This window comes from Bactrocera dorsalis, chromosome 1 (assembly GCF_023373825.1).
Source record: "Bactrocera dorsalis isolate Fly_Bdor chromosome 1, ASM2337382v1, whole genome shotgun sequence".
NCBI classification, from domain to species: Eukaryota; Metazoa; Arthropoda; class Insecta; order Diptera; family Tephritidae; genus Bactrocera; species Bactrocera dorsalis.
Window position 1 is genome coordinate 27,299,605 of NC_064303.1, and position 15,093 is coordinate 27,314,697.

Sequence of the window (15,093 nt, forward strand, 5' to 3'; positions counted from 1 at the left end):
GGGCATCGGAGACATCTGGAGAAAGCAGAACTAACGGGGAGGTTGTTGAGGCCAATGGTATCAATATAACCGGCGTACGCCAGCAGCTGTACACTCTTATAGAAGATGGTACCTTCGCTATTCAGTTCTGCAGCTCGTATTATTTTCTCCAAGAATAGATTGAAGAAGTCACGAAAAGTGTCACGAAAGAGTGTCCCCTTGTCTGAAACCTGAAAAGAACGAAACTGTTAATGAAAATAACCGTATTTCTCTTAACCCTTAAAAATTATGCATATGTAAAAATATAAATACATTCAGAAAGCTATTAAATCTGCTTTCGAAACCAACAAACTCAGTTCAAATACTCAATTTTGAATAGATGTAAGTTTGAACATTTGTCTATTGACTAAAAAGTTCGGTTCCGTTCGGTTTTATGTGGCCAGCAGGCGAACTTTTCACTTCTTCCATCCTTTTAGGCATACTATTTATGAGGTTCACAGTAATATACTTTACTATGCCAGGAGGGCTCGTTTCCACAATTCATTTACTGTATTTGGATGTTCCCTTTGGGCAAAAATTTTCCTTTTTTTATTATTATATATCTTCTTGTCCGTGTTTGAGTCCGAATGTATCCAGACTTAGTACATAAGAGTCCTCCAAAATATCAATATGAGCTGTGACGCGTATTATTCCATAGATCCAACGAAGTCCACCCAGCTAATTTCCGTAAAAAAGCTTCCAGAATCCATCGATGACTCACCTGCAAATTCATTGTTTTGCATATGTTGCGTTCCTGTACACTAACTATTTGTCAATTCATGTTCATGCGAGCCCATTTGATCTTATGTGTTTGATTTTAGTTTTATCGGACCAAGTAACTTTATTAAAAATAAAATTTAAACTTTATTTGGCACAAAATCTTACAGCGAACAAAACTGTTCACGCGCTCTTTCTATTAGTTTCGATTCAAAGAAGTAGTAAAAGACCCATTACTTAAAAAAAACTTTACCCGCTGGTAATTAATGCAACGATTAAAAATTTATAATAAAAAAATATTGCCGGACTGATGTCAAATTGAAGAAATAACAGCGAACGCAAATTACATATATTCATGAACTCCTTTGTCCTTTACTGTATATAAATGATCAGTATGACGAGCCTTGTCCGTCTGTCTGTCTATCTAAATATACGTGAACTAGTCCTGGCCGACGAACTAGTCCACTCTGCGGCGGCTTCCAGGATGCTGGAACTAGAACCATAGCGGTGAGATCCCACACCATTAAGGAGTTGCTCGGCACGGGGGAGAGAGTGGGGAGAGAACCGCACTGATAGCAGGCAACAGGAATGCCCCACACCAAGTTATTACTAGGAGGTTCCAACGTAGCAGGGTTTAGAGATATGATCAACCACCCCCGAGAAAAATTCCGTCTACTTGTCGCACTCTATACAGGGCACTGCAGACCCAAAAAACACTTCTCCAACATGGGCATAGTATCTTGCGCAAACTGATGGTTTTGCGACGTGGAACAGGAAAGTCCAGAACACCAGATTCTAGATTGCCCAGCAGTTTTTAGAAGCATGCTCAAATCTTTAGGAGGCATCTATATGGACAGGGATCACATCACCCAGTCACGCCAAACAAGCCTGGAATTATTCAGAGTGAAGGATCTTAGTGGTCATATGTGGTATAGGAGAGCACACAATACACCATAGGTCGGAAAGCAAAACCTCAACTATTTTCTATCTATCTATCTATCTAAAGTGTATTAAAACTAAAATTTTTCTCGTTTTATTTCCTTTTCCTTTTCACAGATATATGAAGCCGCTGTTGACGCATTCACGACCAACGCTGCTCGAAACTTTGCCCGTATGCTGTAATCCCGTGGCGCGCTTACTCACCACAACCGAGCAACTTACACAGGTACGAGTGTAAATAGCGACAAATACGTTTTGGAATACATACCTACATACATACATATATACCAACAACTAACAAATAATTATAATGGGGGGAAATATTTGCATTAAAATTACATTAGGTATTACGGTTGGCAGTACAACTTTTTCGAATTTTCTTTTCCTTTCCGATTTTTGCACATATCAACTACAAATTACCGAACTTCATTGCATTTCTTATCATCCCATTGCATGCACCATTGACGCGCGGTTCATCCACCTTGTATATGAATACATCACACATAAATATCTGCCACACACATATTTGTATATATGGCTAATTACTGCGCACCAACAACTCAGGACGGTGGCGGTTTGCGGCGCTCCGACTCGGATTCGGATATTTGCATTGATGATGAGAATTTCGGTGCATCTTCAACGAATGGCGCAGCAGGTGGCTTAAATGGCGGCAGCGGTAGTGGTAGTGGCGGCTCAGCCGGCATGGGTCCACGTCGCAATTCGATCAATCGTGTAAGTATACGCTTTGTCGCGGATGATCGCAGCCTCTTTGCTAGCTACAAAAATCGTGATTGAATTACTTATGTAAATACTTACGTACATATATACTTACATAACAACCGAAATATATGTAACTTGTACTGACATATACTACATACATACGTACATACATACATACGCGCTTATTATTGTATGTAGTAACTAAGACTAACTGAGAGCCAAGGTTAACATTAACGAAAATTTATAACCACGAACAACCGTTCTGTCCATTAATTGAAATTTTTAGTAAATTGTATAAAAATTTATTTGATTAATTGCGGTCTTATTGGAATAAACTGAATTAGTAATTTATTCACATTAATATTTGAAAAGGTTAAGGCGTGTGTATAAGGTATTGTGGTATTAGTTAGCGTAAAACTGAAACAAAATTCTCAAAGAAAAAAGTAAAAACATAAAAATTTCTTTATTTGCTGTGACATTTGGCCACACATTTGCACACCGTAGATTATTTTACACTTTTAATTTGAATTTTTTTGTAATTTATAAAAAACTACAAACAACTTTACAATAAGCACTTTCAATTGTAAAACAAACAATTAATTTCATTTGTTTAAATTTTATTATTTGATTATATTTATTTTTGTTTTAAAATTAAATTAGTTTTTCATTAATAAATTAACTCTGGAAAACTTATTTTTTTTTTTCAATAATTAACTTTTTAATTAATTTACCTGATTTTTTTTAATATTTAAAATTATTTTATCTTAAAAACTTTGTTTTCAATATTTACTTTTTTAATTAATTTTTTTTTAACTATTCAACTTAATTTTTGTTTCTTAATTTTCTTAATATTTTTAAATTAATTATTTTTTTTATTAATTTATTTTATTTTATTTTTTTGAATCTTATTTAAATTAAACTTTTTCTCCGAGTTTTTTCGTGCAATTTCCTGTTTGTTGTTGTTTTTGTTTGTAATAAAAATTTTATTTCACTAACAACGTTTTTACTTTGCGTTAAACGCTTACTTGCAGTAATCTCGTAACAGACTTTACTATCACTTTACAGAACTTATGTACTTACTTAAATTTATTATGTTAATATTGTTGCTGTTATTGTTGTTATTTATTATTAAATAAATATTATGTATATTTTGCATGTGAAATAAAACGTAAACAAATTAACCCAACTATTATTAAAAAAACAATTTTCTTTTTTTTCATCTGCTATATTTCTGTATTTTTTCTGTCGAATAACCCACCACATATGGAAACTTTGTTATGCAAAAAAAAAAAAAAAACAAACAAAAACAAAATTGAAATACTTAAATAATAACAATTCTACATATTAATTATATTTATATATGATTTATTAAATTATTACTTGTATGATTATTTATAATACCAACAATAACAAAAATATATGTTTAACTTGTAACTACTGGAACACAAAATCCGAACGAAAAAAATCGCAAAATTCGTTATGCACAGCATACGAATTTTCTGAATGAAGCTAATCAATTAATAACGGATCTTAGTTTGGTTACTAACAACTTTATGTGAATCAAAATCAAAAATGACGCAAAAACATCAACCTTTTGGCGTATAACTAAATGCTTAAATGTTAAAAAAATTCCTTGTACTTGTACTAAGAATCACCAATTCACTTATTTTATTACATACACACTCACACACACACACATAAATACTACACACAACCCTAATTCAAATGAATTGTTAACGTAAGGTGCATGCATACACAGTTATTTCTATATTTAATTTAATTTATGGTTTAAAAGCCTAAAAGAACTCAACTTTTTTTACAATGCTTCGTTTTTTATCAGTCTACCACCTCATTCGGCATTAACATGGTCAAAGGTATCACATATAAACTATACTCTTGACTACAGTTCGCTAAATTAAGTCCAGCAGTTGTCAAATAATAAATTTTTACATATGGACTGAAATATTTCAAATATATTTTAAATTAGCTAATGTCCAAAGGGTATCTATTGTGACAAAAAAGCACCCGGAAATTGGCTAAGTCGGTAGACCACAGTAGTGCGTTGCTATTTTTACAATGAACAAAAATATCGAGCAAAGAATTTGTCGCAAATTTTATATTTCTAACCAAATTTCGTGTGCAGAATCGTTCCGAATGTTGGAAAAGTCTTACGGTGATTCAGTTTTATCAAAAACACAACCCTACGAGTGGTACTAAGCCTTAAAAGACGGTTAAGAGAACGTTAAAGACATGGCTCTGGACAACCATTTGATGAAAATATTAAAAAAAATGAAGGATATGGTGCTTAAAAACCGTCATGCAAGTGTAAGAGAGATGGCAAGATAGCTCGACATCTCTCGCTAATTCGTTTGATTGATTTTGGTGGATATTTTGAGTATGAAACGCGTTCTTACTGGACTCGGGCCGATAAAGCTGAATTTTCTTCAAAAAGAGTACCATAAATAGGCTCTTTGGACATATTTGATCGTGCGAATTCCGATTCCACATTCATGGCGAGCATTTTAACTGCCGATAAGACATGGATTTATGAGTTTAACTAGCAAACAAGTCAACAATCATAGGAATGGAGGAAAAAAAAGGTCGAAACCAAAAATACCACGCCAAAGTCGATCAAAAATCAAGGTGGTGCTCATTGGTTTTTTCGAAATTCGTGGTTTGGTGCATCATGAATTTGTTCCGGAGGGACAGACGGTCAATAAGAAGTTCTATTTGGCCGTTTTGAGGGTTCGTGTGAGAACATTCGTTGAAAATGACCGCAATTGTGGAAGAACAATTCATGGATTTTACTTGATGATAATGCACCATCGCATCGAGCCGCGATTGTGACCGAATTTAAAGCCAAAAATGTAATGAATGCCATCGATTAACCACCATATTCACCAGAATTGTCTCCGTGTGATTTTTTCTTGTTCCCCAAACTGAAATTGCCGCTCCGTGGACCCGTTCGAAGAGATAAAAAAGATTCATCGAAAGAGCAGAAGGCCATCCCAAAAAGCGTGTACTTTTTTGTCACAATGTATAATTATATTAGTGCGGTTTTTTATAGCCTGCGGGACGAGCTGAGTCGATTCGCTGTCCGTCTGTATATAATCGGTGTAGTCCCGAAGTCTTTTAGTTATGGCCTTAAAATTTCGCCATGTCCTAAGCAATATTTATATATATTTATCAAATATACAATAGTTGCCATATAAATTGACCTATCCAACTCAAACCCTTAGAAAACTTATTAGGCAAATTTCCCATCTTTCTGACAATTGGTGGATTCCATCTCAAAAGAATTGCCGCGGCTTGGCAGATAAGAATAAGTGAAGACAATTTTTGAAACGTCTTCTTTTTGTAGCGTTCAGCAGTATTTCTGGCATTCAAAATCGTTTATCAAAGCCTCTTGACTTCAGTCCATATGGCACCTCAAGTTTCCTTATTTTTGAATATATTCCGCTGCTTTTAATGAGTCCCAAATATGCGTACAATTTTTGTATTTTGCATTACTTTTCATCGAGTAGTGCCTTTAATTTTTTGTCTTCAAATTCGTTCAGCTAGAGGTTATTCACCATAAACTATCACCAAAAAAAAAAAATAATTAATTTGAACGCTGCGCGACAAGCCATACTCTCATTCACTATGGAGTGATGTCTTTGACTGCAATAGTATCAGCTTATAATTTTTAAACTCTTCCGTTCAAAATTTAAAGCTTATAAAAGTAAAGAACTCCACCAAAAAATTTGTTCTTAGCGCTTCAGTAAATCGAGTTTCAATCAACTACCAGTATTGTTGGGCTTATAACATTTGAATTGACTTTGAAAGAAAAATCGTATACGTTTTCAAACCATCTCCTTAAGTACAGATGTAATTATTGAAAAGCTTTGTGATGCCGGTAATAAACTTGAATGAACAATATCTTCTGACATGGAAAATTCTTTTCAAACGATTTATGAAAAATTATTTCTTAACTATTCTAAAAAGTTTATATTTCTGTTTAGCAAGCGAAATGCTCAATGTCAGTGCCTTTTTTCCAAAAGACTCGGTTCAGAAAATGATGAATGAAGCGAGTTTTTCATCAAATGATTTTTAAGTAGTTATAAGAAGCAAGTAACCACGTCTTTGCCAAAAAGCATGTTGATTTTGGTGCACTATTTTCATCATCATCAGTCTTTCGGAGCTCACTCAATACTTCTCTTAACAGGCAATGGCACAAACTTCTGATGTGATTCTGTCATTCAAAAAGTTCTCATAGAATCCATTAGTTGTATGAAAGCCGACTGAAATTTGTAGGACACTACATTTGTCAGATAACGTTAAGGGGGAAGGAGGAAAAGTCCAATTAAGTGTAAGAAGTTTTCTTAGCGTCAATTATATCAACAAAACTTTATTCAAAAACTCTTCCCGCAAAAAAGCATATTCTATAATTTAGGTGCACTTCTTATTACTTGGCGTATACAAGGCTTATACGGTTATAGCCGAGTTTACAACAGCGTGCCAGTCGTTATTTCTTTTCGCTGTTTGGCGCCAATTGGAGATTCCAAGTGTAGTCAGATCCTTCTCCACCTGATCTGATCCAACGTAGTGGCGGTCTTCCTCTGCTATCCCTGACGATCTGATTTAGGTGCACTATTTGCAACTATAATATTTTGTATGTGTTCTTTTTTTTCTTCAATTCGCGTGAATTTAATGAGCATCGAATCGATCATGCAACTCTCTTAACCAAATAGAGGCAGAACAGCAATCAGTTATGTATTTTCTGGGACTAGCGTACAGAGAATTGGCGATTCGAAGATGGTTTTTTTTTATATTACTTAGAATCTAAAATTTGGCATAAATGTTATACGTATACATAAGTATGTATGTGTCAGTAAATTTCTATTCACAATTTGTTAATTATAATTTAACAATAATATAATTTACATAAAAACTGGTTTGGGGGATTATAATTACAATACAAAATGCAAAATAAATTTAATGTAGAAAGTTGATCTTCTATTCCATTAATATTTTAATTACTAATATTCTCTATATATGCGGTGATCGCATTTTTTCTCTCTGTCACTAACCTACATAAATTTCTTTGGACATTAACTAACCTCACTTACAACTTCCAAAACGTTGAACACGCTTTAAAGTGTTTTTTGTTTAATTAAATTTATTGATTTTCTATTCAATGTTTGTTTTCTTTCTTACTTGCAGAGTGAGAACGATCTCCGTACTCATCACATATAAGAACAAAAACATATTTAGTTGCTAATAGCAACAAAAAGAGCGAGAGAGAGAGAAACTTATTTGCTTTCTCATTAGATATTTGTACACAAACTCCTTTGGGTGTTAATAAAATCATATGTGTTTAGCTTTAATTTGGGTTTCTGCACTTATTTGTTCTCAAGCACCACATCAAATTCCCAGTTATACTCAAATTAAACTATTGGCTATAATATTTTATCCACCTATTACTATTTATTTATTATTAAGATGTTATTCATTACATAATTTACATATTTATGCATATATATACACGTACATTGTATGGAAAGTAGTATGAAAGACAATTTCAAAAGAAAAATAATATTTTGACATATACATACATATATATAAATATATATATGTATATGTTCTGAATTGTGATTTATGTACTAAATGATTTATTTAAATTTAAACTTATATTACTTGTATTTACTCTTAGACTTGTTTGAATTTAATTAATTTTAAATGTTTAATTGTAGAAAAATTAAAGAACAAAAATTGTAGTAAATTTTAAGTGGGGTTCACATAAAACTTTAGAGAATTTCGCAATAAATGTTGATCAGTTGATTTAAAAATTAATTTTTGGGCTACTAACTTTGTGACTCACAATACATATGTATGTATATAAACACGGTACAGTTAGTCCTTATTATTACAAGTGACGTATTACCCTGGTCTACAGTAATTTTGTTGCCCGGATTTAAGATCGATGATCGAGATTCATGACACCGTCAATGATTTCGTAAGTTTTCATTATTTTTAAATCTTTATTTTATATTTTACATCACAAGAATCAGAAAACATGATACAATATTATGATAAAATTACATATAGGGATTCATTGAAGGAAACAGAGAGACAAATATAGAAAACACTTGTTATATTTCAATAAATCGCCCTTTAAGAGCATTTCTTTTATACATTTCAGTTGAAAATTTTTTTAGGGACCAGAAGTAATCTGCCATTATATGACGATCTCAACAACCTTGCTACCTTTCTTTCATCACTTTTGGGTCCTGATTAGATTAGTTTGAGAAATGAAAAACGCACCGCAACCTTAGGTCTATTGTACCCTCTCCTAAATCACAAAGAATATTGATAAAGTCCAATATACAGCTAGGCTAGCGAAACGATGTGATCCCTATTTGGAAACATCGATCCAAGGGCCTTTTTGTGACAATTCTTGCTACTTTTCTCCCATCACTTTTGCGTTTTGATGGTATCGCTCTCTCTGTTCTTCATTATAATTTCTTAAATTGCGGAGATACATACATATATATTAATTGATTGATTCTCATATTTGCACCTAAAGTCTGAAAGTTTGTCAGCATATTTTTTACAATTTCTTAAAAAATTTGTGTTTTATGTTTGCCTAGGACTTTTATACCCCTTCACGTTTTAACCACCCGTTAAAAACTTTGTGAGCTGTTCCAATACTTTCTTTGTCCACTCTCTCCTCCATACGGAGTAGCTTCTCCATCGCATGAGGATCAACCGCAACGCACTGTTCCGGTCCTACAATTTTAGTAGCAGCTGCGGAGTGGGAAAGCTCGTCAACCAGTTCATTCTCGGTTATATCCTTGTGGCCTGGCCCCGAGATGAGGTTGGTAACGAACAAAGAAGCTATTAACCCGTTCTACACTCTACGACAACTGTACCAATGCTTTCCGACGTTTTCGAGCTGTCAGTGTACCACTTAATAGTGCTCTCCCTTAACGTGGAGCTATTCCATTCAGCCTTACCTTTTGGTAAAGCTGTCGCTCGAGAAAAGAGCCAGTGATGTTTCATCACTTAAGGTCTTCATTTGCTGGGACGAGACTACCTTAAATTTGTCAAACTTTTGTCTTTTCTTATTTGAAGAATTGTATGTTTGGCTGTTTGATTGATTTCGGTCCACCTGATAAGCCTTGACTTGCAGAACCAGGATTTCTCAACCAGGCGATTACACACCATGAGTGCTTTTGTTACTTTGATCATGGTCTGTTTCCACCGAAGAGTGAGACTCAGACAATTCCCACGACAGCCGGTTCTACGCACCGGAATTGACTCGGATTTTATCCGACCAAGGGCTGTCCTTTCGGCGATCTAACCCCGTTTGGATCGGTAAGCATTAATATGTGTTTGTCGTCATTAGAGCAACGCCTTGCAGCAGGGTTGCTCCGTATCCTCCTGACTCGTGCTGGCATTGAGTCCAACCCGGGCCCGGAGGAATTTTTCTGCTGCGTCTGCGCTAAAAGGCTCCATCCAAACTCCACCTCGGTCAGGTGCAATACATGCAATGGATGGAGCCATCTTAAGACCTGCTCAGGCCTTAAGACCCACAGGGAGTGGACCACGCGTTACGTGGCCCCGTGTTGTCTGCGCAATACTGCGACACAAGCCTCCACGGCTGTGCAACCTGCACACTGTTCGCGCGCCGCGCCGCCACTCAATCAGAGTGGCCAACAAAGGACCTCTACGGTCAGGAGCTCAAACAGGCAACACAGCTCCCACTCTGACTTGTCCCCCCCCCAACCTTCATCCCGCTCCAATCCTCGTGCGAGAACCAATCAGCAACTCTTGGTTCCTCGCACAGTCTGCTCCGTGTGTCAGGCTGTCATACGTCGGAACGTCGCATCAGTTAAGTGCAATTCCTGCACTGGCTGGTGCCACTTCCCGACGTGTTCCGGCCTGCGCACCACACGTGAGTGGAGTGTCACCTACGTTGCCCCATGCTGCAGGAGTCTGCCCCCGCAACTCACAACAGTGGCGTCGCCAACCAACACCCCAGTGCGACAACCGCCCCCGCGGGTTCTGCAGCTGCAACAAATACCACCAACACGTCACTCCCTCACCCCCAGGATCACCCACGGACACCCGCGACAAACCCGACTCCTTCAATTTAACTGCAACGGACTCCAGAGCAAGATCGAGGAGATAGTTGCACTTATGAATCGGGAACGTGTATCGATAGCTGCGGTCCAAGAAACCAAGCTAAACAGCCGCTCAGATCTTCTGAGTTGTGCAGGTTTCAACGTTTTACGTAAAGATCGCGAGCGAGATGGTGGTGGTGGCCTAGCCTTCATATTGCACAACACCGTGCAGTATCGTTTAATCGAAGAAGACATCGACCCCAGGGATACTACCCTAGAATGTCAGGGCATAGCTATCCGGTCAGGCGATGTCGAGCTCGAAATATTTAATATATACATCCCCCCAGTTACATGTTGCCCTACAGGATATCACCCGAATATAGGTGCGCTACTTCGTGGTGAAAACCGTATGGTACTAGGCGACTTTAACGCGCACCACGATCTTTGGCATTCCTGCCTGTCAAATGATCGTAGGGGGATGGAGCTGGCGGAACAGATTGACGATTCGACATTCTGCACAATGAATGACGAAGCCCCCACCAGAGTTATGGGCACCTGTAATAGCTCGCCGGATATTACCATTGCTAGCGGTGGCCTGATAAACAGCATAACCTGGCGACCTATGCTAACTCTTGCATCAGACCATCTGCCCATAATTATCTCGATCGAGAAGCCTCCCGATTTCGTTTCTGTGGACAACCGTACCTTCATTAACTTCAAAAAAGCTAATTGGGTCGGCTTCACAGAATTCACTGAGAGCACCTTCAACGCTCTACCCATTCCTACGGACGTATGCGTTGGCGAACGTCAATTCCGCAAGGTGATCGCAGCAGCTACTGCTCGCTTCATCCCGGCTGGAAGAATAGCGGAAATCCGCCCCAATTTCCCAGCCGAAGCAGCTGTCTTAGCTAATGAGCGCGACACCTTACGCCATGCCGATCCCGGGGATCCCCGAATAAGGGATCTCAATTTGGAGATTCGGCGAGTGGTAAATCAACATAAGCGGACGAAATGGATAGAGCACCTGAAGTCCTGCAACCTCTCCACCGGTGTGAGTAAGCTTTGGGCTACTGTCAAAGCTTTGTCTAATCCGAAGAGACACGACGACCGAGTAGAAGTTCAATTCAATGGTCGTGCCTCTTCGGACCCGAAGAAGTGCGCGAGCTATTTTAGCCGGCAGTTTACACTGCACCCTTCGGTAGACAAAGCTAAGAGATGTGTTAACCGGCGGCTGCGCAAAATGCCAAACAACTGCGCGCCACTTACTTTCACCGGCGAGGAGGTTCAGAGTGTCATCACAAAAGCTAAATCATCCAAATCCATTGGCCCTGATGGAATCAACATGCTAATGCTAAAGCATCTAGGCTCGGCGGGAGTAGGTTATCTCACCAGTGTCCTCAACTTGTCACTAACCACCCTTCAAATACCCGATGTGTGGAAAATCGGAAGGGTGGTGCCACTACTGAAACCTGGGAAACCCGCCAACAAAGGGGAATCTTATCGCCCGATAACTCTCCTCTCCCCAGTAGTGAAGACACTTGAGGCCCTGCTACTCCCGACTTTCACTCACCACCTGAGCCTAGCCAGCCACCAGCATGGATTCCGAAAAGTGCACAGCACCACCACAGCACTTAGCGTCATAAACACCCAGATAGTTCGTGGCCTCAACCAGAAGCCACCCTGTGAGAGAACGATCCTCGTAGCGTTGGACTTGTCAAAAGCCTTTGACACAGTCAACCACACAACGCTATTGCAGGACATAGAAAAAACAACGCTTCCTCCAGGGTTAAAGAGGTGGACCATGAACTACCTGAGTGGTCGCCAGTCATCCGTACTATTTCGAGGCGAAACATCTAAACTGAGAAGAATTAAACAGGGGGTTCCGCAGGGTGGTGTCCTCTCCCCACTACTGTTTAACTTCTATATCTCGAAACTCCCACAACCACCAGAGGGGGTCTCCATAACCTCATACGCTGATGACTGCACGATATTGACGTCGGGCAATGGAATCGATGGCATGTGTTCGAAAGTGAACAGCTACCTCTCCGACCTTTCTCGTTTCCTCACTGCACGGAATCTCCAACTTTCCCCCACCAAATCCACAGCGACTATATTTACAAACTGGACGAAGGAGTATAGACTTGAGCTTGATATTGCAGTCGATGGCGTCAAAATTCCGACTGTCAATAACCCTAAAATTTTAGGCGTAACCTTTGATAGTCTATGCTCCTTCACTCCCCATACGACCGCGATTATCGCCAAAGTACAGAGCCGCAACAAGATCCTCAAGTCGCTAGCCGGCAGCACATGGGGAAAAGACAAAGAAACGTTGTTGGCAACTTACAAGGCAATCGGCCGGCCGGTCCTCAACTACGCAGCACCGATATGGTCGCCTGGATGCAGTGGCACGCAGATGAGGAAACTACAGACCTGCCAGAACACAGCACTCCGGACTACGACGGGATGTCTCTTGATGTCTCCCATCGAACACCTCCATAGTGAGACGCGCATGCTTCCTGTAAAGGAGCATAATGAACTTCTCTCCAGGCAGTTCCTGCTGGGATGTTTCCGTAGGAATCACCCTTGCAGCCATCTGCTTGGAGCGGAGCCGCCTCCTAGGAGCATCAAGAGGTCATTCCTCGACTACGTCGACGACGTCGTACAGTACGCCGACCGAACTTCGGACGCTACAGACTTCAGACAGGTACTGACCGCCATTCACAGTGGAGCCATTAACACCTTCACCGACTCCCTTCCCGTGAATGGCGTTCTTGGAGTCAAAGCACCACCTATTGCAGATGAAGAGCTCCAGTTGCCGCGAGAAACGCGAGTGACCCTAGCGCAACTTCGTTCTGGGTATTGTAGCAGGTTAAACTCCTACTTATCCAGAATCGACCCCGACATATCCAATATATGTCCTGCATGCAACGAGTCTCCGCATGACACTGGCCACCTCTTTGCATGCCCCACAAACCCAACTCATCTAACACCTTCCTCCCTTTGGTCCGACCCCGTCGAAACAGCGCGTTTCCTGGGCCTACCGTTAGATGACCTCGACGACAACACAGATGACCCTTACCACCCTAACGGGGATTAGCATATCCGTTAAAACAACAACAACAACTCAGATATTTGAGCTAATGAGCCAATTTTTTGTCGTGCCGAGACGAATCTTATCATCCCCTACAGTAGTCTCAGCTATCCTAGTGCCAAATAGCCTCTAACCATTTGCATACTCGTGCTTTCTTTTTTCTAGTGCTTTTGCCACACTTGCATAAGACGCATTGTCAAAAGGTGCTTCGATATGTAAGAAGGCGCATGACGTCACCTCTCCATTGTTAAGTTAATTTTGAATTTCCGCGGTTAACAGATACAAAGTAGAATTAGTTGACCTACCTGCTCTGTAAGCATAATGATTCCCATGTAAGGGTGCGAGCTTCAGCTCTGTCGACCATACTTCGTAATCTATATTTTTGTCGATAATATAGGTCATATTCATATATTGATTAACGGTGACAACATCACTGCAGATTTATATAAGTCGGTTATTGCCAATTAGAGGACATTTTTGGGTTCAAATTTCATTGAACAGCGACTTTTCCATTTACGGAATTTATTGTGAACTTCTAGCATAAGAACCAGATTTTGAACGAGCTCAACATTCAATTTCACATTTTCTGGTGGACTAATGTTCTAATTGATGTTTATGATTAGGAAATTATACAATCATAGACCTTGTGTGAATATGTTATATGATTTATCAATTTTTTTTAGAGCATCATTGAAATATTAAAAGTTTTTCAATGACCGTGACGTGATCTTTCCAAGTGCGTCTCTTACCAATTGTAATCACCAAATATTTTGTTGCGCATATGTAAGTATGTGCTATTTTTGTGCTTCAGGGTTACCAACTACTTGTACGGACTTTTTCGGTGTTGATGCCAATATTCCACTTGGTGGGTTACGGTTCTAGAGCATTCAATTGCATCTGCAGTTTTCTGAAGTTGAGTTACCGCTTGATGCTTCAGTGTAATATCATCAGCATAGGTTGTCGTCATTGTGGAGTCAGAGTTGATCACTGGAAGGTCTGGTGGTGGTATAAAGAGAACATGCAGAAAATTTTATAGCGATCAGAACATTTGTCTACGAACAAGTAAATTTGAGAAATTTAGTTTTGAGAAAAACGGGTTTAAAGATAAACTGATGGAGCTAATTGAACTGATTTCACTGAGCGGCAACACTTTAGAAAGCTGTAACTCCAAAACTATTTGCAATATCGATTTAAAATTTGAGTATGTTATTTGTAAAGGTACCTGTAACCTATCGTATATTTTTTTTTAATTTCACATTGTGTGTGCGCTTTAAAACACTTCTCACATCTAACATATAGTGGTTGAATGAGATTAACAGCAGTTTGCAAATCGTAAAAACTCTAATTTTGATTAATTTTTTACACAGTAAAATTCTCTTTGTGCACTTTATGTGTTCTAAATAGCTAAACAAATTTCTAGACTTTTTTGACTTCTATATCAAAGCGTAATAAGAAAAGTAAACGTTTTAATTTATCAATTAATTAAGAAGCATGTGAATTTTT

At 38.7% G+C, this 15,093-nt stretch overlaps 1 protein-coding gene across 2 annotated transcripts in view; it reads left to right on the top strand.

Moving 5' to 3' along the window:
• LOC105234282 (sodium/hydrogen exchanger 6) overlaps positions 1–15,093 on the top strand; it is a 29,470-nt gene that overhangs the window by 13,453 nt on the left and 924 nt on the right. For both annotated transcript variants that reach the window (XM_011198856.4, XM_019988831.3), the window contains exons 13-14: positions 1,792–1,900; positions 2,239–2,406. In XM_011198856.4, the coding sequence (XP_011197158.1) occupies positions 1,792–1,900; positions 2,239–2,406 (277 nt within the window). The remainder of the gene's footprint in view (positions 1–1,791; positions 1,901–2,238; positions 2,407–15,093) is intronic.